We start from the raw sequence: 26,871 nt of genomic DNA, 5'->3' as shown, positions 1-26,871 counted from the left end.
CAGTGAAATAAAACTAGAGGGAATAATTACATTATTCACAATTTTGAAAATATTCTTAACAGCCTCTGAAACAATGGGGTCGTATTGCGCAGTCTACACCTGTGGTTGAAGGTGCTGTAATTCAAGTTACACCTGTCACAACACAGTTACATCTTTCTCTATCTTCAGCTTTAGGCGCTTCTCTATGTCACTCATTATGCTCAGTTATACAACTCTCCATCTCCCCCAGTTGTCCCTCAATACTCAATGTACAATAGTTCTTGTCTCTGTATCTCCCCCCGTTAGCGTGGGGGTCATTTCAACCCTACTTGCTGAGCAGAAACCTGTCGGGAGGGCAGTTAATATCCATCTGCCACTTACTTGTCCTAAAGTTACCCTGATCAAAACTTCTGCAATTTAACCTGCTGTCCTGAGCAGGCAGCAAGGACATGCACTCGGAGCAAACAGGGTCCTTGTTTATATATGTCTGTTGCGGCCTGATGACATCATTTAGACCTGACTGTAATTTTAACTCATGCCTGAGCGGCGAATCCATCTGGATTTAAAATCGGGGCCGCTGAGTGATTCGCTCTTCTCAATTATAACTCTCTTTCTCCCTCTGTTTGATTCTCTCTGTAAAACACGATATACTCAGTTATACATCTCGCTATTACCTTCTGCTGCTGACTCTCTATTACTCACTCTGCTCAGTTATTTCTATTTCAATCACCCTCTGCTGCTGTCTCTCTCTATCACTCAGTGTGCTCAGTTATTTCTATCTCAATCTCCCTCAGTCGGTGTCTCTCTGCATCAGGTAATGTATGAAGTACACAGATTCACAGTTGGCAATATTAATCCACCAACATCTAGATTAAATATTCTCTGATATTTGACAGATGAACCATTTACAGAAGAGCATTCGCGGGTTTTTAGGATATTCTAACAATGCGTTTGCAGAAAGTAATCAATATTTTATTGGACAGCACGCTGCACATTATGCTTCTTGAATATACAAACTGCTCGGTTTTAATGTAATGAAACAAAGATCTTTTGTAACTCTGTCACTGCTATGTTATTATGGCAATACCACTTAAATCTATGAATGAAGTGAGGCTGAGACACTTCTTTAAACGTTCATCATTAAGTCGAAGTCAATTAGTATTCATTATCTAAGGCGTTGGGTAGACTTCTGGAAACTAAAACATTATTCCTGAAATCTTTCACAACCAGCCTATATTCAACTGATAAGGAGATGTGATCTGCTTTGAGCCAATCGGCTTCAATATACCCGAAAGCTTATAGCAACTAGTATAAGCAAACAAAGGGGAAGCTTTGGATTGTGCAATCATAACATAAGAAGAGCGTCTTGGGAATGTGGAGTTTTTCAGTCGGTGTCTGTGGAAGAAAGTGACTGACTCAGGATGTTCTGGAAGGGTCTCTCCAGTAACATTCCGCTCCCAATATAGACCTGCTGTAGATTCCTTGCAGTTTCGGGATTAATGCAGAAATGTACAAAAATCCTCAGGCGAGTCGGGCAATTCCTCCCTTCTTACTTTGTCTGCTTCTGTGCAAATGACAGCGAATTCCGCAAAACTAACGCTACACGACAGAAGCGGCTGATTTTCGTTCACAAATCCACTTGCAATCCAGGGCGCAGCAATAGTCGTTCCAGCCCGAACTACTGACAGTAGCGCAGTTCTCAGCCTGACATTGGGCAATCTGGTGATTGTGGTTGTCCGGTTGATTGTCTATCCAAAATCTGCACAGAACAAACAAATGTCAGTATACGTGTGAGTGGGAAAAATCCTTTTAGTTCAATGAAAGTTAATATTGTGTTGTTTCCGATTGGAATACGGGTCATCAGCATTCCTTAGTTACAGAATTTTACCTCCTCCTGAACCCAGTCATTCTGAGCTCGAGGTGGCTCGTGGGGTTAGGCACTAATAAGCTGCACAGTCACAGAAGGCCCTGTTTTTCAATGCTGGCTTGTCTGAAGTTAGCTGACTTGAAAGGGTAGGAACCGGTGAAGGATTTGGCCTCAGTTATTCCTGAGCACTGAATGGATTCAGACTCTTGACCCAACCCTAACCGTTGCCACGTGAGCTCTACTGCAAACCATTGAGGTGAATGTTCTCGGGGTTCTTCTACTGGGCTGCCATAAGTTCCGTGGAATTTCGATGGCAGCCCCATCTAAGCTAGGGCAAGAAATGAAGAGCAGGACAGACTAGGAGGACCTTCATCCCCTCATATCAGTGGACCATTTAACAGGCAAGGAGGGGATCTTGTCTGATGTGCCCTATGGGCAGAGGCTGCCAAAGGTCACTGGGATAAAACTGCGCCCTTGACAGTAACAGAAACCGGCTGGTAGCAACTCAGGCTCTGCTCCGAGCAATTCCCACATATCTGGGGGTTCCTGTCGAACTTCTACCAACATTACTGGTGGATGATGGGTAGAACCTCAGGGGGAATTGCCAGTCAATATAAGCTACCATTTCCTCTTGGTACAGTAGTGTAGGCTTTATAGGGTATGGTAGTGTATTATTTATCGGGTACGGTATTGCAGGTGTTATAGGGTACGGTAGCTAACGGGTAATAGGGTGATCTACCTTAGTATTTATATTGTATGGTATTTTAGGTGTTATAGAGTACAGTTGTGTAGGCGTTATTGAGTCTGGTAACGTAGGCTAATGTGTTTTGGCAGTTATAGATTATGGCAGTGTATGTGTTACTGGGTACGGTAGTGTAGGGGTTATAGGGCATGATAAAATAGGAGTTAAATGGTACGGTAGTGTAGGGGTATAAGGTAATGTATTTTAATGGTTTTAGGTAAGATTGTGTAAGGATTGCAATGAACGGTAGTGTAGTGGTTACAGGTACAGTGGTGTAGGGTTTATAGAATAAATAGCACAGAGCTTATAGGATATGTTAGTGTAACTGATATAGGATGGAAAGGTGTAGGGGTATAAAGTACGGCAGTGTCGTGGTTGTATGGTAAAGTGGTGTAGGGGGTATAGGACGCCATATTGTAGCGGTTATAGTGTGCTGTGCTTTAGCAGTTATAGTGAACGATAGTTCAGGGGGTTGTCGAGGACGGTAGTTTAGCGGTTATAGGGTATGGTGATGCAGAAATTATAGTGTATCCTAGTGTAGCAAATATCGGATGCGCTAATGTTCAGGTGATAGGGTGCAGCCCTGTTGGTTTTTTATGGTATGATAGTCTACGTTAGTGTATGCGTTATAAGGTAAAGAGTGCATGGATTATAGGTTATGATAGTGTATGGGATATTGGAAACCGTACTAAAGGGCATATAGGTTACATCAGTGTCTGAGTTATATGGTATGCTAGTGTCAGTGTTAAAAGTTACGGTAGTGTATGGGTTTTACATTACGACCGTTTAGCGGTTAAAGGGTAAGGTAGTGTATAGGTTATAATTTACTGCAGTTTAGGAGCTAGATGATACGATAGTGTACAGGTTATAGGATACGGTGGTTTTGGTGTTTTAGGGTGCGGTAATTTGAGAGCTATATGACTGGACTAATAATCCAAAGGCATAGATCGATAATCTAGAGAATGTGAGTTCAGATTCCACCATGACAGTTTCAGAATTTGAAATCTGAGAAAAATATATGCTAGTCAAAGGCTGTTATTAGAAAAAGTGAACATAAAGCTGTTAGATTGTGGTAACAACTCAACAGGTTCACTGCTGTCCTTTACGGAAGGAAACACGCTGCCCTTACCCTGTCTGGTGTATATCGGACTCCAGTCCGACACTGTGCTGGTTGAGTCTTAAATGTCCTTTAAATTGGCCTAGCAAGCTACTGAGATGCATCAAACTGCTACAATTAGGAAAAGAATGTTCTCCACCATCTCAGGGTACCTAGCATGAGGCAACATATACCCACATCAAAATGTAATAATCTCTTATTAGATAAAGATTTAAGCTTTCTAATTGCAGTTGCTAATTCCGTATGGATCTACATGCAGTGCGGTTCATTTCCCTTCTTCTAGCCCGATGGAAAACGGGCGTTCTTAGATCAGCCGCAGTTGAAATGAAAAATGTACAGAAACTAAAACCACCGGCCAATCCTCGGAGCCCATTTTATTCTGGCGGTAAAAGTAAATATTCACCCTAGAAAGCTTTTTAAGGATACAACCTGATCCCAGAGGGTAATTGTAACAGCTTGGCAAAGGCAACAGGAAAGGAAAATTGGTCGAGATGTAGAATTCACGGGCGGTCTGATACCGACAATTTTACGCTTTTGACGTAAGTTAAAATGATCTCCATAGTGTTTCTTGTACAGGCAGGCTGTGCAGACTAACATGATTTTATTCCAGGAATCCGATCTGTCCCGAGGCCACTGCATCACCCAGATCCCTTGGAATGTTTTTCTGCATCCTGTCCATTCACTCACACCTCTCGGTACTCACTTAGGCTCAGAGAGCTGGCCTGTACCATCCACCCATTGCCAGGTGCCTTCGTTTTCCTCATCCGTCATCCCAATCCAGTGATCATCATCTCTGTCCTTAACAAAATCCTTCATGGAATGAAAATATTACACAATTCATAAGATTATTATTGTTACTATTATTAATTGTAAAAACCTGGTTGCAGGGCCGTCGCTGATTCTGTAGCACTGCTCATTGGTTATAAACAGTGAGGAAGGAGACAAGGCAACATAATAAGCAGTGACGTTAAACAGTTTTTTGAAGTAAGTTGATTGTGAAGGAAGAGATATAAAAACAGAATGAAACAAATACAGATATAAAGAAAGAAACAACAAATGAACGGAACAAAGGCTTTGCATTTTATAGCGCATTTCACTACCTCAGGACGTCCCAAAGTGCTTCACAGCCAATGAAGAACTTTAGCAACTGATGTAATGAGCGGAAACACAGCAGCCAGTTTGAGCACAGCGGGATCTCAGTATAAGAATATTCGGTCCTTCAAGCCTGCTCTACCACTCAATAAGATCGTGGCTGATCTTCTACCTAAACTCTACCTTCCCGTCCATATACATTGACTCCCTGAGTTTGAAAATGTTTATCGACCGCTGCCTTGAATATACTCAATGACTAACTATCCATAGCTCTCTGAGGTAGAGAATTGTAAAGATTCACAGCCTTTAGAATAAAGCAATTTCTCCTCAACTCAATCCTAAATTGCCGAACGCTTATTCTGAGACTGTAACCCCCCTAGTTCTAGACGCCCCAGGCAAATGAAACAACCTCCCAGCTTGTACTTTTTCAAGCCCCTTAAGCATTTTTATGTTTCAATGGGATCACGTGTCATTCTTCTAATCTCTAGGGAATATAATCCTATTTAAACAATCTCTCCTCATAGGACAATTCTCTTAATCCCAGAATGAATGCAATGAACCTTTGTTGCACTCTCTCTAAGGCAAGTATATCCTTCCTTAGGTTAGAAGATCAAAACATTGTCAGCTGTGACTCAGTTGGTAGCAGTCTTACCTCTGAGTCAGAAGGTTGTGGGTTCATCGAACCCACTCCAGAGACATAAGCAACAAATCTAGGCTGACACACCAGTACAGTACTGAGGGAGCGCTGAACTGTCAGAGGGGCAGTGCTGAGGGAGCGCTGAACTGTCAGAGGGCCAGTACTGAGGGAGCGCTGAACTGTCGGAGGGGCAGTACTGTGGGAGCGCTGAACTGTCGGATGGGCAGTACTCAGGGAGCACTGAACTGTCGGAGGGGCAGTACTGAGGGAGCGCTGAACTGTCAGAGGGCCAGTACTGAGGGAGCGCTGAACTGTCGGAGGGGCAGTACTGAGGGAGCGCTGAACTGTCAGAGGGCCAGTACTGAGGGAGCACTGAACTGTCGGAGGGGCAGTACTGTGGGAGCGCTGAACTGTCAGATGGGCAGTACTGAGGGAGCGCTGAACTGTCGGAGGGGCAGTACTGTGGGAGCGCTGATCTGTCAGATGGGCAGTACTCAGGGAGCACTGAACTGTCGGAGGGGCAGTACTGAGGGAGCGCTGAACTGTCAGAGGTGCCATATTTCGGATGGGACGTTAAACCAATAACCCTCTGCTCTCTCAGGTGAAGGTAAACGATCCTATGGTACTATTTCGATGAAGAGCAAGAATTAACCTCGATGAGCTCACCAATATTTATCCCCCAATTAACATATAAAAACAATCTGGGCATTATCACATTGCTGTTGGTGGGAGCTTGCTGTGCCCATATTGGCTGCTGCGTTTCCTACATTACAACAGTGACTACACCTCCAAAAGTACTTAATTGGCTGTAAAACACTTTGGGACGTCCGGTGGTCGTGAAAGGCGCTGTATAAATTCTTTCTTTTTCTTTCAAAATTGCACAAAGTACTCCAGGTGTCGTTTAACTAAGGCCTTATATAATTGCAGGAAGACTTTTTTACTCTTATGCTCCAATGATTTCTAATAAAGGCAAATATACCATTTGCTTTCCAACTTGCTCGCTGTACCAACATGTTAATTATCGGTGATTAATGCACAAGGGCACCCAGGTCCCTCGGAATACCATCATTTCCAATCTCCCACCATTTAAAACAAATTCTGATTTTCTATTTTCCGACCAAAGTGGATAACTTTATATGTACACAACTTATATTCCTTCTGTCATGTTCTTCCCAATTACTTAACCTCTCTGTATCTCTTTGTTGCCACTTTGCATCATCCTCACCACTTACATATGGACCTAGCATTGTATCTGAAGCGAGCTTGGATACATTGCACTCGGTCCTCTCATCTAAGATATTGATACACATTGTTAATAGCTGAGGCCCAAGAACTGATGCTTGCTGTACACCAACATTTACAGACTGCCAACCAAAAAATTAACCTTTCATTCGTAATCTCTGTTTTCTGTCCGTTGACAAATCCTCAATCCATGCTAGTATATTACTTTGAATCTCATTAGCCCTAATTTTGTTTAACAACCACATGTGTGGCACCTTATGAATGACTTCTGAAAATCCAAATACACCACATCTACTGGTTCCCCCTTATCTATTCTGCCAGTTACAACCTCAAAAATCTCTAACAGATTGGTCAAACACGATTTCCCTTTCATAAATCCGTGTTACCTCTGCCAATCCTATTATTATTTTCTATGTGCCCTGTTACCACATCATTATTAATATAATCCAGCATTTTCAGACTACTGATGTCAGTCTAACTGATTTCTAGTTCCCCATTTTCTCTCACCCTCTTTTCTTAAATAGTGTGATTACAATTGGTACCTTACAATCCACGGGAGCCCTTGCAGAATCTATGGAATTTTGGAAGATCGAAACCAATGCCTCCACTTTCTCTGTAGCCAACTCTTTTAAATGCCACCGATGTCGGTCATCAGGTCCAGAGGATTTGTTGACATTTAGGCCCATTCATTTCTCCAGTACTATTTCTTTACTGATACTAATTTCTTTACGTTGCTCATTCTAACTAGGCCCTTGGTTCCTCATTATTTCTGGAATATTTGCTGTGTCCTGCTCCATGATGATAGATACAAAGTACTTGTTTAATGAATATGCCATTTCGTTATTTTCCTTCATTATTTATCCTGTCTCTGCCTGTAAAGGATCCACATTTACTTCAGCAAATCTATTGCTTTTTACATGCCTATAGAACCTACTACAATCTGTTTTATGTCTCTTGCTTCTTTACTCTCGTATTCTCTTTTCCCTCTCTTTATCAATTTCCTGATCATCATTTGCTGAATTCTAACATCCTCCCAATCCTTAGCCTGATATTCGTTTTGGCAACATTATAAGCCTCTTCCTTGAATCCAATACTATCTTTAACATCTCTTGTTAGCTACGATTGGACCACTTTTCCCGTGGTGGTTTTATTCTTAAGCGAATTTATATTCGTAATTAGATAGTGACCAGATAATCTAGTTTATTGATGTCGTTTGAGGGATAAATATTAAACAGAAATTATCCTTTTTTTCTTCAACATAGTCCACCTGAGAGGGCAGACAATCCTCGGTTTAACATTCTGTCCGAAATACGTCACCTCTTACAGTGCAGCTCTTCCTCAGTGGGGCCCAGAATAGCCAGCCTGGATTAGCTGCTCAAGTCAATGGCGCGGGATTTGAACCCATGCGTGTGATACCACTAAACCAAGGGTGGCAACTAAAAGGTGGAGAGAGCTGAGGAATTGACGGATTTAGATCTTGTGGACAATGAGCATAGATTGAAGGTGGTGAGGAAACTGGATTTAAATGCAATGCGGCTTCATGGAGCGGAGGTAGAAAAAATGTATAGGGCAGTAAGGTAATAGGAACAAGGGATGTAAGTTCCAATGCTGAAAATTCGAAAAAAGTTTGCTAAAGTAGAAGAAAAAAGAAAGGCAGCAACACAGAGATAGACAGAGATAGCGAAGGAGACAGAAAAAGAGACTGTGACAGATAGACTTCACATCCGAATGGCCTCTTTATCAGATAATAGCCGACTGCAAACCCCTTCATTTGTTAGAAAACCAGCATGTGAGTGTTTGCGACTGTGTGAGTGAGTGTGTGTGTATCTGTGTTCGTCTCTGTATGTTTCTGTATGTGTGTATGTGTGTGTGTGTGTGTGTGTGTGTGTGTGTGTGATTGTTTTTATTTGCTTATTCTCAGGATGAGGGCTTTGCTGGACAGGCTGACATTTATTGTCCAATGCTAGATTCCTTGAGAAGGTGCTGGTTAGCTGCCTTTTTGAACTGCTGTGGTTCTTGCGGTAAAGATGCTCCTACAATTCTGTTAGATAGGAAGTTCCAGGATTTCGTCCAAGACAATGAAGGAATATCGAAATATGTCCAGTTCAGAATGGCATGTAACTTAAAGGGAGGATTAGAGCTGATGGTGCTCCCATGCGCCTGCTGCCCCGGTCCTTCTAGGTGGTAGAGGTCCTGGGTTCAGGAGATGCTTCTGAAGATACATTGGTGACCTGCTGCAGTGCCTCCTGTGGATAGTGCACACACTGCAGGCACGGTGGGCTGGTGGAGGAGGAGGGAGTTAATCTATAATCCAATGGATGTGGTGCTGCTCAATGGGCTACTTTTACCTGGATAGTTTCGAACTTTAGGAGCATTGTTCGAGCTACACCCATCCCGGAGAGTGGAGATAATCACAACACATTCCTGATTTGTGCCTTGTACTTTGTAAGCAGGCTTGGGGAGTTAGGAGGTGAGCCACTCGCCACAGAATACCTTCTTTATGTCCTGCTCTATTCGCCACGGCATCTATATGGCTTGTTCAGTAGAGTTTCTGGTCAATGGTGATACTAAGATATTGAAGGTGGGGGATTCGGTAAAGGTTGTGCCATTGAATATCAAGTGAAAATTGTTACATGCTTTGTAGTTGAATATGAACATTGCTGTACACTTTACTTGCATCTGTCATTCCGGGCTTGACACTTGCACTATTGTCTGTGACTGTATGTATGTGTGCGTGAGTGCCTCTGTTTGCCTGCGTCTGGGCATGTCTCTATAACCTGGACATGAACTGGGGTGGGTTACATATCGCGGGGGCAGAGAATCGGTCGGGAAATCCGTAAGACCGGGTTTCCCAGCATGCTGTTGCGTATTATCTCCACAGCGTGAGATTTTTGTATTTGACACGTGCCCCACCAGGAGGTCAGCCTGATTGACCTAATTGGCTTGCACTCGGGCGTAAAGGACACTGTCGCAGGCCGCAGGGGCAGCGAGGATCTGGGTGGGTGGAGTTCGATCGCTGAGGGTATTCGATTCCAAGGTGTCTGGTCTCGTGTGTATTTTATGGGGGGGTCTGATGGTGGGGCAGCCTGGGCTCCGGGGAAGCACTCCGGCTCTGCTTGGCCCACAAGCAGTGCTGTAAAGGCACATAACTGGCCTAAACTCTCTACACCTGCTTCAGCTGCTTGGTTTAACGAGGCCTGGGAAACCCGGCCAGCCACTTATAAAACCTGCAAAGTAGGTTAAAACAGGTTGGCAACCTCATTAATATATTTGAATTGTGTACCCGTCTCCTCAGAGGGGCTTGACTCCCACCGCTTGTCCTGCCTCTGATAAAAACAGAAGTGAGTAGGTTGGAGGCAGGATGTGGTGGGGTTTCAGATTTTTAAATTTTCATTCCTAACCAGACTCCAACGCAGTGGGGCTGCTTACATTCAGCCATGTGTCTCTGTGCCTGTCTGTGTCTGAGATTCTTCTGTATGTGGGCGAGTGTGTGTGTGTCTGTGTCTGTGTCTATGTGGGTTTTGTCTGTGACATTGTTTCTAACCATGTGCATGTGTGTGTTGGTGACTGTGCACCTCTGTCTTTGTATGTCTGTGTGAGACTGCGAGGGTGTGTGTGACTGTGACTGTGTGCCAATGATCACAGCCCCAGGACAACGCTGCTGTAGATCCTAAGTGCAGTGTTTAAGGCACAAACAAATTCAGCTGCTTCATTAATGACCTTCCCTCCATCATAAGGGCAGACGTGTGGATGTTCACTGATGATTGGACAGTGTTCAGTTCCATTTGCAATTCCTCAGATAATGATACAGTCCATGCCCGAATGCAGCAAAACCTGGACAACATCCAGGCATTGGCTGATAAGTGGCAAGTAACAATCCCGCCACACAATTACCAGTCAATGAATTTCTCCCACAACAGAGTCTAACCACCACCGCTAGTCATTGAATGGCATTACCATCACCGAATCCTGCACCATCAACATCCTGGGTTGTCAGCATTTTGAGAAACATAACTGGACCAGCCACGTTAATATTGTGGCTACAAGAGCAGGTCAAATGCTGGGTATTCTGGGACAGGAATCTCACCTCCTGACTCAGCACAGCCTTTCCACCATCTACAAGGCACAGGTTAGGAGTTTGCTGGAATGCTCTTCACTTGCTCCAACAACACTCAAGAAGCTCGACACAATCCAGAACAAAGCAGCCCACTTGCTTGGCACCCTATAAACCACCTTAAACATTTACTCCCGACACTTGCAACGCACCGTGGCTGCACTGTGTACCATCTAGAAGATGCACTGCATAAAATCGCCAAGGCTTCTTCGGCAGCACCTCACAAATCCGCGAGATAGACAGACAAGGGCAGCAGGCACCTGGGAACATGGTCACCTCCAACTACCCCTCCAAATCACACACCATCCTGACTTGGCACTTTATCGCCGTTCATTAATCGTCGATGTTTCAAAAGCCTGGGAATCCCTCTCTAACAGCATTGTAGGAGTACCATCACTACAGGGAATGCAGCGGTTCAAGAAAGCAGCTCACCACCACCTTCTCAAGGGCAATTAGGGATGGGCAATAAATGCTGGCCATGCCAGAGATGCCCTCACCCCATGAACGAATAAAAACATGCCAAGGGACTCTATGGTGTAGATCGAACACGCCTTAAAAACACTTCTTTGCTCGACTGCACAACATTCTATTTCCATGTATTTAATGGGAGCAAAAATCACTGATGGACGAGTGCAGGTTGGAAATTTCATCCCCATACTCTTTGCTCTTATTAAATTGATATCGAGTTTAGATTTTGACACTAGTATGAAATCTCACCTCTTCATGTTTACTAGTGATCACCACAAGATGGGATTCATTCCCAATGCAATAGTTCGCACTTGAAATCCAATTCCGTTTAACAGTTGAAAAAAAGTAACAACTTCCATTAAAAAACTTCCATTCGTTTGAACACATTACAGCATCGCACTCTGAAAGACAAAAGGGATTGTTCACATAATTCAGTAGAAATACAGAAATAAATGTATTATGTAGATCGATGGATAGATAGTTAAATAGATGGTCAGCTAGAAAGATAACAGAGAGACTAATAAATAACTGGGTGCATGGATGGAGATATAAATGTGACACTGGATAGAAAACATGATAATTAGAGATAGAATATGGATACATATGGTTTAAAACTCAAATTTGGCATGTCCGCAAAACTGATGGCAGATGATCGGCCACACGATTGTCCTTCATTGCACCTCAATAAGGGGCTGGCGGCCAATCTGCTGTAGCCAGTTTACCTGATAGATCGATCTATAGCTACATAGATAGCGAGATAGCTAGATAGATAGATATAGATGTGTACAAATGGATCTCAGAATTAATTGGTTGTGACATGGATGAGTGGGTGGCTATGTTAACAGTTGGACGGATGGATATATTCCTGAAATGTTAATCTTTATTATACATACCAGGAGCGACCAATTGATCACAAAATCTTCTCCAGATTTCCATGTATTTTTCCTGGAGATGTGTAACATTACGATGCAGTTTCTCCAGGGTCGTAAGTTGCTCATCATTTTCCATGCGAAGAAAATATCCTTAAAATACGTGAAACTTTTACAACATCAATTAATCTGATAAATTAAGACAAACTATCAATCACGGCTGAAATTAATTGAAGGGTAAATCCTGTCAGCACAGCTCGGCCCCTTGGCATGCTCCTCCTGCACTATGTAGGAAATGAGGGACACTTCCTGTGCCCCTGACGATCATGTGTGCTGGAAGTGTATCCAGCTGCAGCTACTGACAGACTGCATTGCGGCACTGGAGCTGCGAATCGATACATACTTGAGCATTCGCGATGCTGAGGACATCATGGATATCGCAGGCTCGAGGGGCCAAATGGCCTACTCCTGCTCCTATCTTCTATGTTTCTTTGTTTCTAAGATATATTGCTTCACTGCTTCTGAAATCTTTTGAAAATTATATAAAATCACAAATATTGATAGTTGTTTATGAATATCAATAATGCAATAGCAATACAGTTGGAAAGTATTGTGGGGACAACGGACATTTAGTCTTTACGTTGCATCCAACCTGCTTTATGGGATACTGTAATGCACATGGAAAAACATCATAATTTACAGAGATTGTTGAGGAAATTTATTCCACATTAAATCTCATGTGAATGAATCTGGAACGTGCTCCACTGGGAGCGTTTGCAACTCAAGTGCGCTGTTGGGATGTTTGATGGGACAGTGTATGGAGAGCGTTAAACTGTATCTAACCCGTGCTGTACTTGCCCCGGGAGTATTTGAGGGTCCAGCTTATTAGGAGCTTTATTCTCGATATAACTTTTGATGTACCTGCCGTAGGCGACTGTTCACACGAGGTTTTACTCACTATCTAACCCGTGTTCTACAAACCTGAGAAATATTGACGTGACAGTGCGGAGCAGCTTTACTCTCTGATTGCGAGTCAAGATCTTGTGATGGAGGAGACTCAGTCCCCGACCTTGGCAAAAGGTATGAGGTACTTTATACCTCTATGAATGCGAAAAATGACTGCAGGAAGGATGGGCATACTGACCACGGCACTCCCTTACAGAGGGCATCCAAGTGGGGGGATATGGAAGGAATGTGGTAGGAGTAGGGAGCAGTATAGTCGTGGGGATAGATACTGTTCTCTGCAACCGCGAAAGAGAGTCCCGAAGGCTTTGTTGCCTGCCTGGTGCCATGGTTAAGGATATCTCCTCACGGCTGGAGAAGAACTTAGAGTGCGAGGGGGAGGATCCAGTTGTTGTGGTCCATGTAGGAACCAACGGCATACGGAGAACTAATAATGAGGTTCGGCTGAGGGAGTTTGAGGAGCTAGGGTCTAAATTAATCAGCATAGCCGCAATGGTAATAATCTCTAGATTACTACCTGAGCCACGTGCAAATTGGCATAGGGTCAAGCAGATCAGAGAGCTAAATGCGTGGCTCAAAGAGTGGTGTGGGAAACGAGGTGAAAATTCATGGGGCACTGGCACCATGACTGGGGAAAGAGGGAGCTGTTCCGTCGGGATGGGCTCCACTTAAACAGGGCTGGGAAAGCGTCCTGGCGAATCGAATCATGAGGGCTGAAGAGAGGGCATTAAACTAAAAAAATAGGGGGTGGGTGATAGGGAGGGGTCAGGTGAAGCTACATTAAGAACGCTAATGAGAAACAGCAAGGCAATATAGCAGTGTAAAGATTTGGATAAAAATTAAGCAGAGTGTAACAGGAAGGGACAGAAAGTTTAAAGGTAGCAGTGCAACAGAGAATCAGCTCAAAGAAGGGAAACGTGTTAAAAATGTAAATTAAAGGTCCTTTGACTAAATGCACGAAGCATTCACAACAAGGTAGACGAACTCGTGGCACAAAAAGAGATAGATGGGATTAATCTATTAGCCATTACAGTGACATGGTTGCAAGGTGGTCAAGTTTGGGAAATAAATGTTCCAGGGTACTTGACCTTTCAAAAGGACAGACAAAATTGAAAAGGAGCGGGATTAGACCTGATCATAAAGGATGACGTAAGGACAGTAGCAAGAAAGGATCTCAGCTCGGGAGATCAGGAAGTAGAATCAGTATGGATGGAGATATGGAATAGCGAGGGGCAGAAAACACTGGCAGGAGTAGTATATAGCCCCCTAACAGTAGATGAAAAGTTGGACAGTATATTAATCAAGAAATAGTAGGAGCTTGCAACAAAGGTAGTTCAATAATCTTGTGGGACTTTAAAATTCATATATTCTCGACAAATCAAATTGGCAAAGGTCGTCTGGAGGACAAGTTCATGGAATGCATTCGGGACAGTTTCCTCAAGCAATATTTCATGGAACCAACCAGGGAACAGGTTATTTAGATCTTTTATCGGGTAATGAGACAGGGTAAATTAGCAATCTCAAAGTAAAGGATCGTCTGGGGCAGAGTGATCATAATATGATAGAATTTCACGTTAAATTTGAGAGTGACATGTCTAAGTCCGAAACTAGACTCTTAAACTAAAATAACGCCAATTACATAGGTATGAGGGGCGTGTTCGTTAAGGTAGATTGGAAAAATAGATTAAAAGGTATGGTAGTAGATAAGCAGTGGCTACTGTTTAAACAAATATTTCATAATTCTCAATAAAAATATATTCCATGGTGAAACAAAAACTCTACGGGAAAAGTGAGCCAACCTTAGCTAATTAAAGAAGTTAAGAATAGCATTAGATTGAAAGAAGAAGCTTATAATGTTGCAAAGAATAACGGTAAGCCTGAGGATTAGGAGAATTTCAGAAAGAAGCAAAGATTCAACAAAAAATAAAAAAAGGGACAAAAATAGAATATGAGAGAAAACTACTAAGAAATATAAAAGCAGATTGTGAGAGCTTCAACAAGTATGTAAACGGAAGAGAGCAGCAAAGGTAAACGTTGGACCCTTAGAGGCTGAGACAGAAGAAATGATTATGGAGAATAAGGTAATGGCAGAAACGTTAATAAATATCTTGTATCTGTCTTCACAGTAGAAGACACAAAAAGCGTACCAAAAATGGTGGGGAATCAAGGGTCAAATGAGGGTGAGGAACTTAATGTAATCAATATAATTAGAGAAAAGGTACTAGAGAAGCTAAAGGGACTAAAAGCCGGCAAATCTGCTGGACCTGATGGCCTACATCCTAGGCTTCTAAAAGAAGTGGCTGAAGAGATGGTGGTTGCATTGGTTTTGATATTCCAAAAGTCCCTAGATTCTGGAATGATCCCAGCAGATTGGAAGGTCACAAATTCAACACCGCTATTCAAGTAAGGAGGGAGAGAGAAAACAGAGAACTGCAGGCCAGTTAGCCTGACGTCAGTCGTCGGGAAAATGCTGGAATCCATTGTTAAGGAAGTGGTATCAGGGCACTTAGAATATCGTAACATGATTAGGCAGAGTCAACATGGTTTTCTGAAAGGGAAATCGTGTCTGACAAATTTATTAGAGTTTTTGAGGATGTAACTAGCAGGGTAGTTAAAGGGGAAACACTGAATCTAGTATATTTGGATTTTAAAAGACATTCGATAAGATGCCACATAAAAAGTTATTACACAAGATTAGGGCTCATGGGCTTGGGGGCAATATAGTAGCATGGATAGAGGATTGAGTAACGGATAGAAAACAGAGAGTAGGGATAAACGGAACTATTTCAGGTTGGCAGGCTGTAACTAGTGGGGTGCCGCAAGGATCAGTGTTGTGGACTCAGCTATAGACAATCTATATTAATGACCTCGATGAAGGGAACAACTGTAATGTATCCAAGTTTGCTGATGATACAAAGTTAGTAAGCAGAGAAAAGAACACAAAGAGTCTGCAAAGGTATATACATAGACTATGTGAGTGGGCAGTAAGCTGGCAGATAGATTATAGTGTAGGAAAATGTGAGGTTATTCACTTTGGTAGGAAGAATAGCAAAACAGAATATTTTAAATGGTGAGAAACTTTCAAATGTTGGTGTTCAGAGAGATTTGGGTGTCCTCGTGCAAGAAGCACTGAACGCTAGCATACAGGTACAGCAAGCAATAAGGAAGGCAAATGTCATCTTGGCCTTTATTGCAAGGGGCCTTGGTGCGATCACACCTGGAGTAATGTGTACAGTTTTGGTCTCCTTATCTAAGGAAGGATATACTTGCCTTGGAGGCGGTGCAATGAAGGCGCACTAGATTGATTGCGGGGATGAGTGGGCTGTCCTATGATGAGATATTGTGCAGAATGGGATTATACTCTCCGGGGTTTAGAAGAATGAGAAGTGATCTCATTGAAACATAAACGATTCTGAATTGGAATGACAGGGTAGATGCTGGGAGGTTGTTTCAGTTGGCTGGTGTATCTAAAACGACGGGGCCTAGACTCAAGATAAGGGTTAGGCCATTTAAGACTGAGATGAGGAGGAATTTCTTCAATCAGATGTTTGTGAATCTTTGGAATTCTCTGCCCCAGAGTGTTGAGCATGCTGAGTCTTTGAGTATATTCAAGGCTGAGATAAATAGATTTTTGGAGTCTAGGGGAATCAAGGGATATGGAGATCGGGTGGGAAAGTCGAGTTGAAGTCGATGATGAACCATGAACTTAGTGAATTGTGGAGCAAGCTCGAGGGGCCAATTGGCCTACTTCTGCTCTTATTTCTTATGTTCTTATGTTCTATATTACCTGTGCTGCAACATCCCTGATTGTGTTTGATGGGTCGGTGTGGCGGTGCTTTAATCTCTATATAACCTGTGCTGTACCTTTCCTAGGACTATTTTGATAGGACGAAGAAAGCATTAAAAATTATTCCTGCCTGTTGTGTCTCAAACGTGAACCAGGATGAGATAAAATGAAGTTATTAAGAGGAAAATAATCAAATTAATTTTACTGACCAGTTATTACTTGCGAAACAAGTGTAGCAATTAGAACGCAACAGGTGACCAGGAGGACTATTGCCAGCGCCTTCCAGACGACAGATTTCTTGGTATCTGCAATGAGAAATTGTTTGGCGAATTAACGGAAATGAAACAAAAGAATGGAATATATGTGGCTCTGGGCTGATCAGTGAAATCAGAGGAGTTTGCGATACATTCAAGAGTAACTGAAATCATTTGCAACAAATTTAATTTGTTGGTGATGTGCATCACGTAACATCTGTATAAGGAAGGTACAGAGCAATGAATTTATAATTTTAAGAATATTGAATGGTAATCAGGAAAGGTTTGTTAACCATTTTATGATAGACTGTTAAAGTTGTTGCCTGTGAAGTGTTTATGTTTTCGGGAGTACTGGGGATTCTGGGCTTGCTCTCATTAGAAAGAAAAACACTGAGGGCTAATTTTACATTTGTTCAGTTTAAAGAAGTGGTGATATTGGATACACCACGTATTATACACCCGTACATTTTACATCATTGTTGGATTTTAAAATTCCCAGCCAGATATAGGGAACAGAGTTGAGCAGAATTATTTTTCTCACCGCAGTTCGAGCGTCTTTGGAACTCTCTTTCTCAGAGGGCGGTGGAAGCAGAGTATTTGAATATTTTTAAGGCAGTGGTAGATAGATTCTTGATAAGCAAGGGGGTGAAATGTTATTGAGGCACCGAGTGACCTTCTCCTGCTCCTAAATCATTTGTTCGTAACATTTTCAATGTGCCATTTGCGTGTAAATCTGAATTCATTGGATTGAATATTGGGCTGTTTCTATGATTGATAGCTGCAGGTAATATTCTAATTGCAATTCAGGAAATGGCAGACTTACTAAATAATGAATCTGTATTGGTCTTCGCAGTGCAGGATGAGGATAAAATACCAGAGATGCAAGGAAATCCAACAATAAATCAAGGGGAAGAACTAAATAGATTCAATATAAGTTTAAAAAATGTTGATGGAGAAATTAAGGAGATTAAGGATAGACAAACTTCCAGGACCCAATGTTTTCCAGCCCATGACTTGTAAGTAGTAGGTTGAGAATTGCTGGTGCGTTAGTCAGATCTTCCAAAAGACTCTCATTCAGGAAGCGCGCACTTGCTTTGGAAATTTGCCAATGTCACTCCAAAATTTAAGAAGGGTAAAAGAAAGAAACTCGGAAAATATAAGGCCATGACTCTAAATTCCGCTATGGGGAAGTATCTAGAATCTGTTATTAGGGACAGAGTGACTGAACATTTGGATTTGTAAACGGTAAGTCATGTCTAACGAAGCTAGCTGAATTATTTGAGGCGCTAATTGACGTTGTAGATAAGGGACTGTCTATGGAGGTTATGAATATATACTTCCAGAAGGCATTCGACAAGGTTTTCCTTAATAGATTGTTAACAAAAATTAGAGTGCATGGAATTGGAGGCAATCTATAGGCTTGAATAAGTTCGGTGGTGTGTGACAGAGATTGGGGATAATGGATATTTCCTTAAATTGGCAAGATGAGCCATGTGGTGCCCTCAGGTATCTGTACTGAGGTGCATGTTTACATTATTTTTATAAATGTCTTGGATGAAGTAATAGAGAGCAGTATACCTAAGCTTGTCGACGATGCTAAGTAAGGTGGCGCTGGAAATAATGTAGATAGGAGCAGAACGTTGCAAAGGGAAATTGTTAGGATAAGTGAGTGAGAAAAACTGCGGCAGATGGAGATTAACGTGAGAAAGTGTGAAGTCAACCACATTAGGTTGAAGAAAGAGGGATCAGAGAATTTACCAAATGGCGAGAAGCTATGATCTGTGGAAGAGCAGCTAGATTCAAGGGTCGAAGTACAGAATTCACTAAAACATAGTGGCAGGTACCAAAAAATAATTTAATGGAGTGTTGGCCTTTATCTCAGGAGGGCTGGAATACAAAGGGATGGAAGTTATGTTACAGCTGTGCAGAGCTCTGGTGAGACCCCATCTGGAGTATCGCATTCAGCTCTGGGCACAGCACCTCAGGAAGGATGTATTAGACTTGGTGAGGGTGGTGTGCAGACTCACTGGAATTCTCCCGGGGCTTAAAGTGTTACATTATGAGGACAGATTGCACAAACTATCCTTGTATTCCCTTGATTAAAGGAGATTAATGGATGGACTAATTGTGCTTTTTAAGATCAGTAAAGTACTTCATAGGGCAGATAGAGAGAATCAATGTCCTCTGGTGGAATAATACAGTACAAAGGGGCCTAACCTTACAATTAGAGAGAGGCCGTTCAGGAGTGATGTCAGAAAGGACATCGGCACACAAAGAGTAGTGCACATCTGGAACTCCCTGCCCCAAAAAGATTTTGAGGCTAATTTAGTTGCAAATTTCAAAGCTAAGGTCAACAGATTTTAGTTAGGCAATAGTATTAAGCGTTACAGAACCAATACGGATTGATGGAGTTAAGATACAGATCATACATGATGCAATTGACTCGCGCAAAGACTCAAGAGGCCGATTATTGTCCTATATTCCAAAATCCTTCCTATGTTCCTAGGTTCACGCTATACGACTGGGCAGCAGTAGATTTGTGGTGGTTTTAACCCACCCCACCCAGTGTAGTACACATCTCTTCTCTTTGCTTAACCTTCTTAACTGCCTCGGTCATTTTCTCCCCTTCGTAGTTCACCATCTTACCTTTCTATTTCAATTCGAAAACTGTAAATTTCATGCTCTCCCTTGTCTGGTTCTCCTTCCAAGCTGTGCACATCTGCTTATCTTCATACCTTTCAACTTCACAACTTCATTCGTCTAGTTCAGTTTCTCATCTGCCAAAGAGCATTGTCACTTGACCAGTTCATCTCTGCCTAGGTTATCTTCTCTCTTGTATTAGTTGACCTTCAGAGATCTCTATTTCACCTTCTAATCAGTACAGCTCACCTTCTTCATTGTCTGTTTCACCTGCTCACCTTTCCATTTCACTTTCTCATCTGTGAACTTCAACTTTCCCCCTCTGCAGTTCACCTTCTGTCCTGGCCACTCACTTTCTCATCTGTCTCGTTCATATTCTCGCTTGTCTATTTCACCTTCTGAACTTTTATGGCACACCTCATCAGCTAAACAGTTCACCTGCTCACTTATCTACGTCTCCTTTCCATGTAACTTTTGGCTTGTATACTTCAATCTTCTCATCTGTGTATCTCATATTCTCAATTGTTAAGTAGCTCACCTCCTCATTTATCTATTTCTACTGCCTAACTATGTAATTCACTTTCTCACTTGTTTTGCTCAGGTTCCGGCCTCTCCAATTCCACTTCTCACTTACATAGTTCAATATCTGACCTGTATCGGCCTGCTTCTCCAACGTCTACTACACATTTTGTGATGCATTTTTACGACAATATGGAAGCAAACTCGTTCTGCACCTATTGCTCAAATTACCAGCTTGATCAAATTGAGTTTAAACAGATTATCCTGGTGATATTTCAATTCATGATCTCCGGGCTGCCAACTTTTTGCTATAAACGCAATGCTAACATTCACCTTCTCAACTGCCCTGTTCACTATCGCACTTAATTTCTTAACCATCTCACCTGATAATTCCTCTATTACCCGTTTGGTTAATCTTCTTACCACAACAGTTCACAAACTCTACTATTGGTTCAGCAGCTCACCTGCTTATTTCATGTTTTGACTTGCCTCTTTCACCTTTCACTTGTTTATTCATCTTTTTCACATGCCTATTTAATCTTATCACTTGTGTAGTCCAGCTTCTTAACTGACTAGTCCACATTCTCAGTTGTCTAGTTAAGCGTTTGACTTATGTAGTTGACTTTATAATTGGCCCCTGAGGCATACCAGTTAAATGAAAAAAGACACTGATCCATTCACTCAGCAGCTTTCTCTCGCATCCGTCTAATCTGGAGAATGCAGGTAAAACTGTGGCTTGCGTGAAGCGGTTTACAAATCTAGGATCTCTGAGCCAGGAGTCATGTTCAATCTTTCCTGAACTACGATACAGAATTGCCCGAAGGCGCTCGGTAAAGCTGAACGTGGACAACAAATTTTGGTCATCGTATTCCTTGCTTCCAACAAAGCTTGTCCTTTATAAAACGCGCATCAATCCAATTATCCTGGATACATCAGAGATATGAACTGTCTCGCATGCAGACCAGGCCCAAATTGATCCAGTGTTCCAATCGCATCACTGCTGCAACCACCATATTCGGAGATGTGGCTACGTCACCAATATTCAGGTCAGAAAGTTGACCTCCGAGCCGTCATTAAGGGCACGTGACAAGTATGGACTGCACACAGCATTTCCACGATACTTGCAACCTGTGGCTTGATGGTCTGGAAATGATAAAATAATAAGCAGAAGCAATTGGCTCTCTCACCGTTACAGTTGACCTCAGGCCCCAGAATATCCTGACCTTCAGCATGACGAGCGCAGAGAGCATGAGAGTTGGCGATGTACCGACGTGCTGAATGAATATGCTACAATCATCTTCGTGATCACCTGCTGTATTGTCTCAGATGTTTAGTTCACCTACTCACCAGTCAAAGTTCACACTCTTAGTTAATCTAGTTCACCAACTATTCCGTTTTGTGTGCTTTCGCACTTCTTCAATCCACCTTCTCACTTTTCAATCTAACGTTATCTCCCACCAAGTTCATCTTGTCACATGTATAAATCACCTTCTCATCTGTGTGCGCCGCACAATCAAATGGTTCTTTCATTGTCAAACCTGTCCAGGTCACCGTGTTACCTGAATCGGTATTATTTCCTCGACCTCGTTCACCGACCCACCTGATTTGTTAATCTCTCACATCTTTCATCGTCTCACCTGCCTGCGTAACGTATTACCATAATATTTCATCTTTCAATCATCTCGCTCATTGTCTCACCTGAATCCTTCACCATTCACCTAACTAATTAAAAATTCCCACTGTCTGGGTCACTGTGGCACTGGTCTAGGTCAGTTTGACACCTGTCGAGGTCACTGTGCCACCTGTCTATTTCACTGTATCAATTGTCTAAGTTACTGTGTCACAGGTCTATTTCACAACGTCACAGATATAGGTCACCTTGTCACCTGTGTCTTTCACAGTCTCACCTCTCTAAGTCGCTGTGTCATAGGTCAAGTTCACTCTGTCACCTGTCTAACTCACGGTGTCACAGGTTTACGTCACTGTATCACAGGTCCCGGTCATGCTGTCATCTGTGTAGGTCACTTTGTCACCTGTGTAGGTTAATTTGACACGTGTTTAGGTTACCATGTCACGTGCCTAGCTTACTGTGTCACTGGGCTAGGTCACTTTGTCACCTGTCTATGTTACTGTGTCACTTGTTTAGGTTACTGTGTCACGTGTCTAGGTTACTGTGTCACTGGTCTAGATCACTTTGTCACCTGTCTATGTTACTGTGTCACTTGTTTAGGTTATTGGATCACCTGTCTACGTTAATGTTCACGTGTCTAGCTTACTGTGCCACTGGTCTAGGTCACAGTGTCACCTGCCTAGGATACAGTATCAGAGGTGTAGTCCACTGTGTCACTTGTCTAGTTCACTGAGACGCCTGTGTGGGTCAATGTGTCATTTACCTATGTCACTGTGTCACAGGACCTAGTCACTATGTCATCTGTCAAGTTCACAGTGGCTCCTGTCGACGTCATTGTGTCAGCTGTCTAGGTAAATTTATCACAGTTCTCGTTCACTGTGTCACTTGTAGATTTAACTGTGTCACCAGTCTGCATCACTGTGGTACCTATCTAATCACTGTGTCAGGCCTACGTCACAGTCTCACCTGTCCCGGTTACCATATCCCCTGTCTAGTTCCCTGTGTAACCTGTCTAGGTCACTGTATCACTTGTCTAGTTCTACACTTAACCTGGCTAGGTTATGCTGTCCCAAGACTAGTCACTGTGTCATCTGTCTAATGCACCATGTCATCGACCTAGGTCACTGTGTTTTCTGTCTGGGTCGCCGAGTCAGCTGTCTATTTCACTGTTCCTCCTGTCTGGATCATTCTTTCTGTCCAGTTTGCCTTCTGATCGGTTTACTTCATCTGTAGCATTTTCTTCCTCACTTGTCATTTCAGGTTCTCTCATCTCCACTTCATCTTCTCACCTATGTAGTACACCTTTCCATCTGTCTATGGCACCTGCTTAATTGTTGAGTTCATTTTTCTATCCTGTATGCTTCACCTTGTAACCAGTATTTTTCAGTACCATTTCGGACAGTGCATTTACTGGATAATAATGGGGCAGCAATACTTCTAAATCTTATGGGAAAATATATGCTTTTTACGAACCAGTTGTGAAATAAACATTTGGTATAAAAACAACTTTGCAGTAAAAATATTGCAACTTCCCTTTGGTCTCCGGATGCACAGGAAACAGCTGTTGTGAACGGTGAACATGTAATCAAATCAGGAAGTTACTTTAGAAAATAACGGAAATACTAATGCCCGCAATAGCTTGGTTCTGTACATAAATAAAATTCAAAAACATGAAGTTCAACAAAAAATGGTCTACTTCATTCATCAAAATCTCCTGCTGCTGTTCCTGGCAGTGCAGAATTGAAAAACCGCCATGGTAGGCTGCCTAGAGACAGCAGTGAACTTTGGCTCACTGAGAATTTACACTGCTTGAAATGTAGTGCAGATTGTATTACACATACACACACATACCCCCCCCACACACACACACACACACATACCCACACACACAAACATACCCACACACAATCTCACACACATACCCACACACATACAGATATATATGTTGAGGGAGAGAGTGTGCCACATTGAGTTACTATATACATGTATATACACACACATATATATACATAGAGAGATTGCCAGATTGAGTTACAATACATATAAATGCATTTGCTTATAGAACAATCCATGATTTTTCCAATATACTCCCCACCCCAGTCCCTCCTTCAGAAGAAAAAACATTTAGGCACAGCTCAAAAAAGTCTAAACATTGTTTTACTGATATCCGTCACGTTTCTGGTCACTGGCCCGAGCTCTCATTGTTCATGTTGGAGCCGGCCAGTTCAAACGATATTTAAGCATGGACGGGAATCCCGTCCAATACAGCTCCCATTAGAACCTCTTGCCCACTGTTTCTGGACAGAGTAACTGGATGGCAATCTGCAGCTTGAATCCCCCGTTAACCGTCCCCGCTAAAATGAGAGTCCTCAGATCCTTAATATGCGGCTGTCAGGACCGTGTCCAGACCAGCAAACCCTGAACAGATCAGGCTTCGTGCCTGGACCCCTGTGGACTGTATGTCTTCGATGCAACTCCAAAGCGTTCAAGTATCTAAGAGTTAAACAGACACAAATTTCAAAGGTGGTAATTAAAATGGGACGTACCTGTCAGCACAATGCCACAGAGCGACAACAGTAACTGCCTGGTTACCCTAAAGCTATGTTGCTATTTACTGAAGAAACGGCTCCTGTACCTGCATTGCTGGACGGAGGTGCTGGAAGTTGTTGCTGTCGAGAAGTTTGCGAGAACTTCAATTCTGCATAACTGATATCAGCTTCCATTCCACCATCAGTGTGCAGCTTCTGTGAAGCTGTGTTGTTCAGGGGTGGTGTAAAAGGCAACAGTGCCGTTTGTCGGAGGCGGGGTTCGCTACTTCTCATTTTCTCCGCTATGCTGAGGATGTGATGCCTGTGTTGGAGCTTTTGCAAGCGTCTCTCAGAATGGTGGAAAAACATGTTTGTTTTTAATTGAAATATAACCGAACATACATATTCCTTTTTTTTCAGTTTATATATTATGGGGGTAGCAATTCGCTGGATGGGGATTTAAAAAAAGTCAGCCTACATTCTTTGGCCTGTCAGGCGCTCTGCCCGATATTCAGTTCCATTGGCCTCGATGTTAACCCCCCCACGACGGGCGGGAGGTTGTCTGTGGTGCAAGGTGGGGGGCGGGGCAGTGTGGGGGGGGTGGGTGCGAGCGGGGTACATAAAAAAGAAAAAAAGGCGACCATTGCTGTTTGGTGCTGGGTTTTGTGACACCCCGGGCAGTAGAGGGCTGGGACACTTAATTAAAATATTTAAATCGGGCTTCTACAATGCAATTGGGAGAGGGATTTAACGTTTTCTGATGCTGGTGGAGGTTCACAGGGGTGGGGAATCCCAGCAGTGAAAGTGAGGCGGGAGCTGCCGGCTCCATAATGTAATGGCCTCTTTCAGCACTTCCTGTGGGCCAGCAGGACCAGGACTCTCGCTGGTCCCACAAAGAAGCGATCAGCATTCCCTCTGCCGTTTGCCACCTCTCTCTCCACCTGCCGCGATCGGCGACCCTTCCCCCCTCTCCGGCCCCGATGGCAGCTTTCTCCCTCCAGCGGATGGCGACCCCTCCCATCAAACCACCGCCACCCCACGAGCACCGATTACCGACCTACTCCTCCCACTTTGCCGTCTCTCTACCCCTCAAGCACATATCACCGACTGTCCCCACTCCCGCGATGTTCTCTTTAACCCCCAACACCCAGGTCCAGATCACTGACCTTCCCCACTCCAGATTGCCGGGGGCTGATGCCAAGTGTCCATGGCTGTGACCTCCTGCCGCTGGTTTTCACACCCGGCCTTCTGCCAGGATGTCTACTTGACCGGTAACAAGGCGACAAACGGGAGAAAAAACTATAATGTGGACCTGCTGTTTAATTCAGAAAGACCTCCTCGTCCCCGGTCTAACCGGGTTCTTTGTTCTGTGTACATCCCCCACACCCTCTCCGCTTCCCCGTAAACATTGTGGCCATTGACTTCATTGGTCTAGCAATATCTAAATATTATAATTACACGCACAAACAGAGAAACAGATATATATATTTTTAGTAGATAATAATCTATAAATCTTTCTCTGTCTCTATTTAGTATCAATAGCTACTAATTTCTACATTTCATGTATGCATACACATACAGATATCCAGATATAATGTTTATGGGTTAGAACTGTATATTACTATATATGCATGACTCTATCTTTCTTTTTTAGGGACCCAGTGTCACATAGAATGACAGTATCTGGCTTGCTACCTTGGAAAATACGTTGGCAATGGGCATTGAATGCCTGTCTTGCCGGCAATGGTCACATCCTGTGAATGAATTAAAAAAATATTTTGCTCTAGAATAATTTAAATGTAATTATCGAAATAGTCTTGGGATTGCAAAGAAACCTTTATTAATTGTATAACCCACGACATATTTTACATGCAAACATTTAATGGCTCTCCGATTCTGAGGGACCTTGACAGGGTAGATGCTGAGAGGTTGCTTCCCTGGCTGGAGAGTGTAGGACTAGGGGGCATATTCTCAGGATAAGGGGATGGACAATTAGGGCTGAGATGAGGAGGAATTTCTTCAGTCAGAGGGTTGTGAATCTTTGGAATTCTTTACCCTAAATGGCTGTGTGTGCTCAGTCTTGAGTATATTTAAGGCTGAGATAAATTGATTTTTGGATTCTAGTGGAATTAAGTGATATGGGGGGAAACTGGAGTTGAGGTTGAAGATCAGCCCTGATCCTATTGAATGTCAGAGCAGGCTAGAAGGGACTTATGGCCAACTCCTGCTCCCAGTTCTTATGTTCAAACTGTTCTTGTAATACTTAGTGAAGCAAAACGGTTGCTTTTAACGGGAATTTCAACAAAGTCGCTCATTCCCCTCAGATCCGCTTTTATCTCAAAGAAATAACATTGCAGCATTCCACTTGTAGCTTCAGTTTTCTGTTAGTCCTGCGTGCAGTTATACCTCACGGTATTCAGTCC

The 26,871-nt window shown here is 42.9% G+C and overlaps 1 protein-coding gene across 1 annotated transcript; it reads right to left on the bottom strand.

Moving 5' to 3' along the window:
* Positions 1-935: 935 nt before the first annotated feature.
* On the bottom strand, positions 936-25,514 carry LOC147083127 (C-type lectin domain family 6 member A-like). The gene is made up of 6 exons (XM_085980260.1): positions 24,556-25,514; positions 17,087-17,182; positions 12,152-12,280; positions 11,508-11,659; positions 4,409-4,515; positions 936-1,738 (listed from the first exon to the last, which is right to left on the bottom strand). Exons 1-6 carry the CDS (start codon positions 24,815-24,817, stop codon positions 1,579-1,581), a joined length of 906 nt encoding a protein of 301 aa, XP_085836386.1. The 5' UTR covers positions 24,818-25,514; the 3' UTR covers positions 936-1,578.
* Positions 25,515-26,871: the final 1,357 nt, after the last annotated feature.

This window comes from Somniosus microcephalus, unplaced genomic scaffold (assembly GCF_052327205.1).
Source record: "Somniosus microcephalus isolate GS21.2 unplaced genomic scaffold, FLI_Smic_1.0 scaffold82, whole genome shotgun sequence".
Taxonomy (NCBI): domain Eukaryota; kingdom Metazoa; phylum Chordata; class Chondrichthyes; order Squaliformes; family Somniosidae; genus Somniosus; species Somniosus microcephalus.
This window is presented reverse-complemented; position numbering and strand designations above follow the sequence as displayed.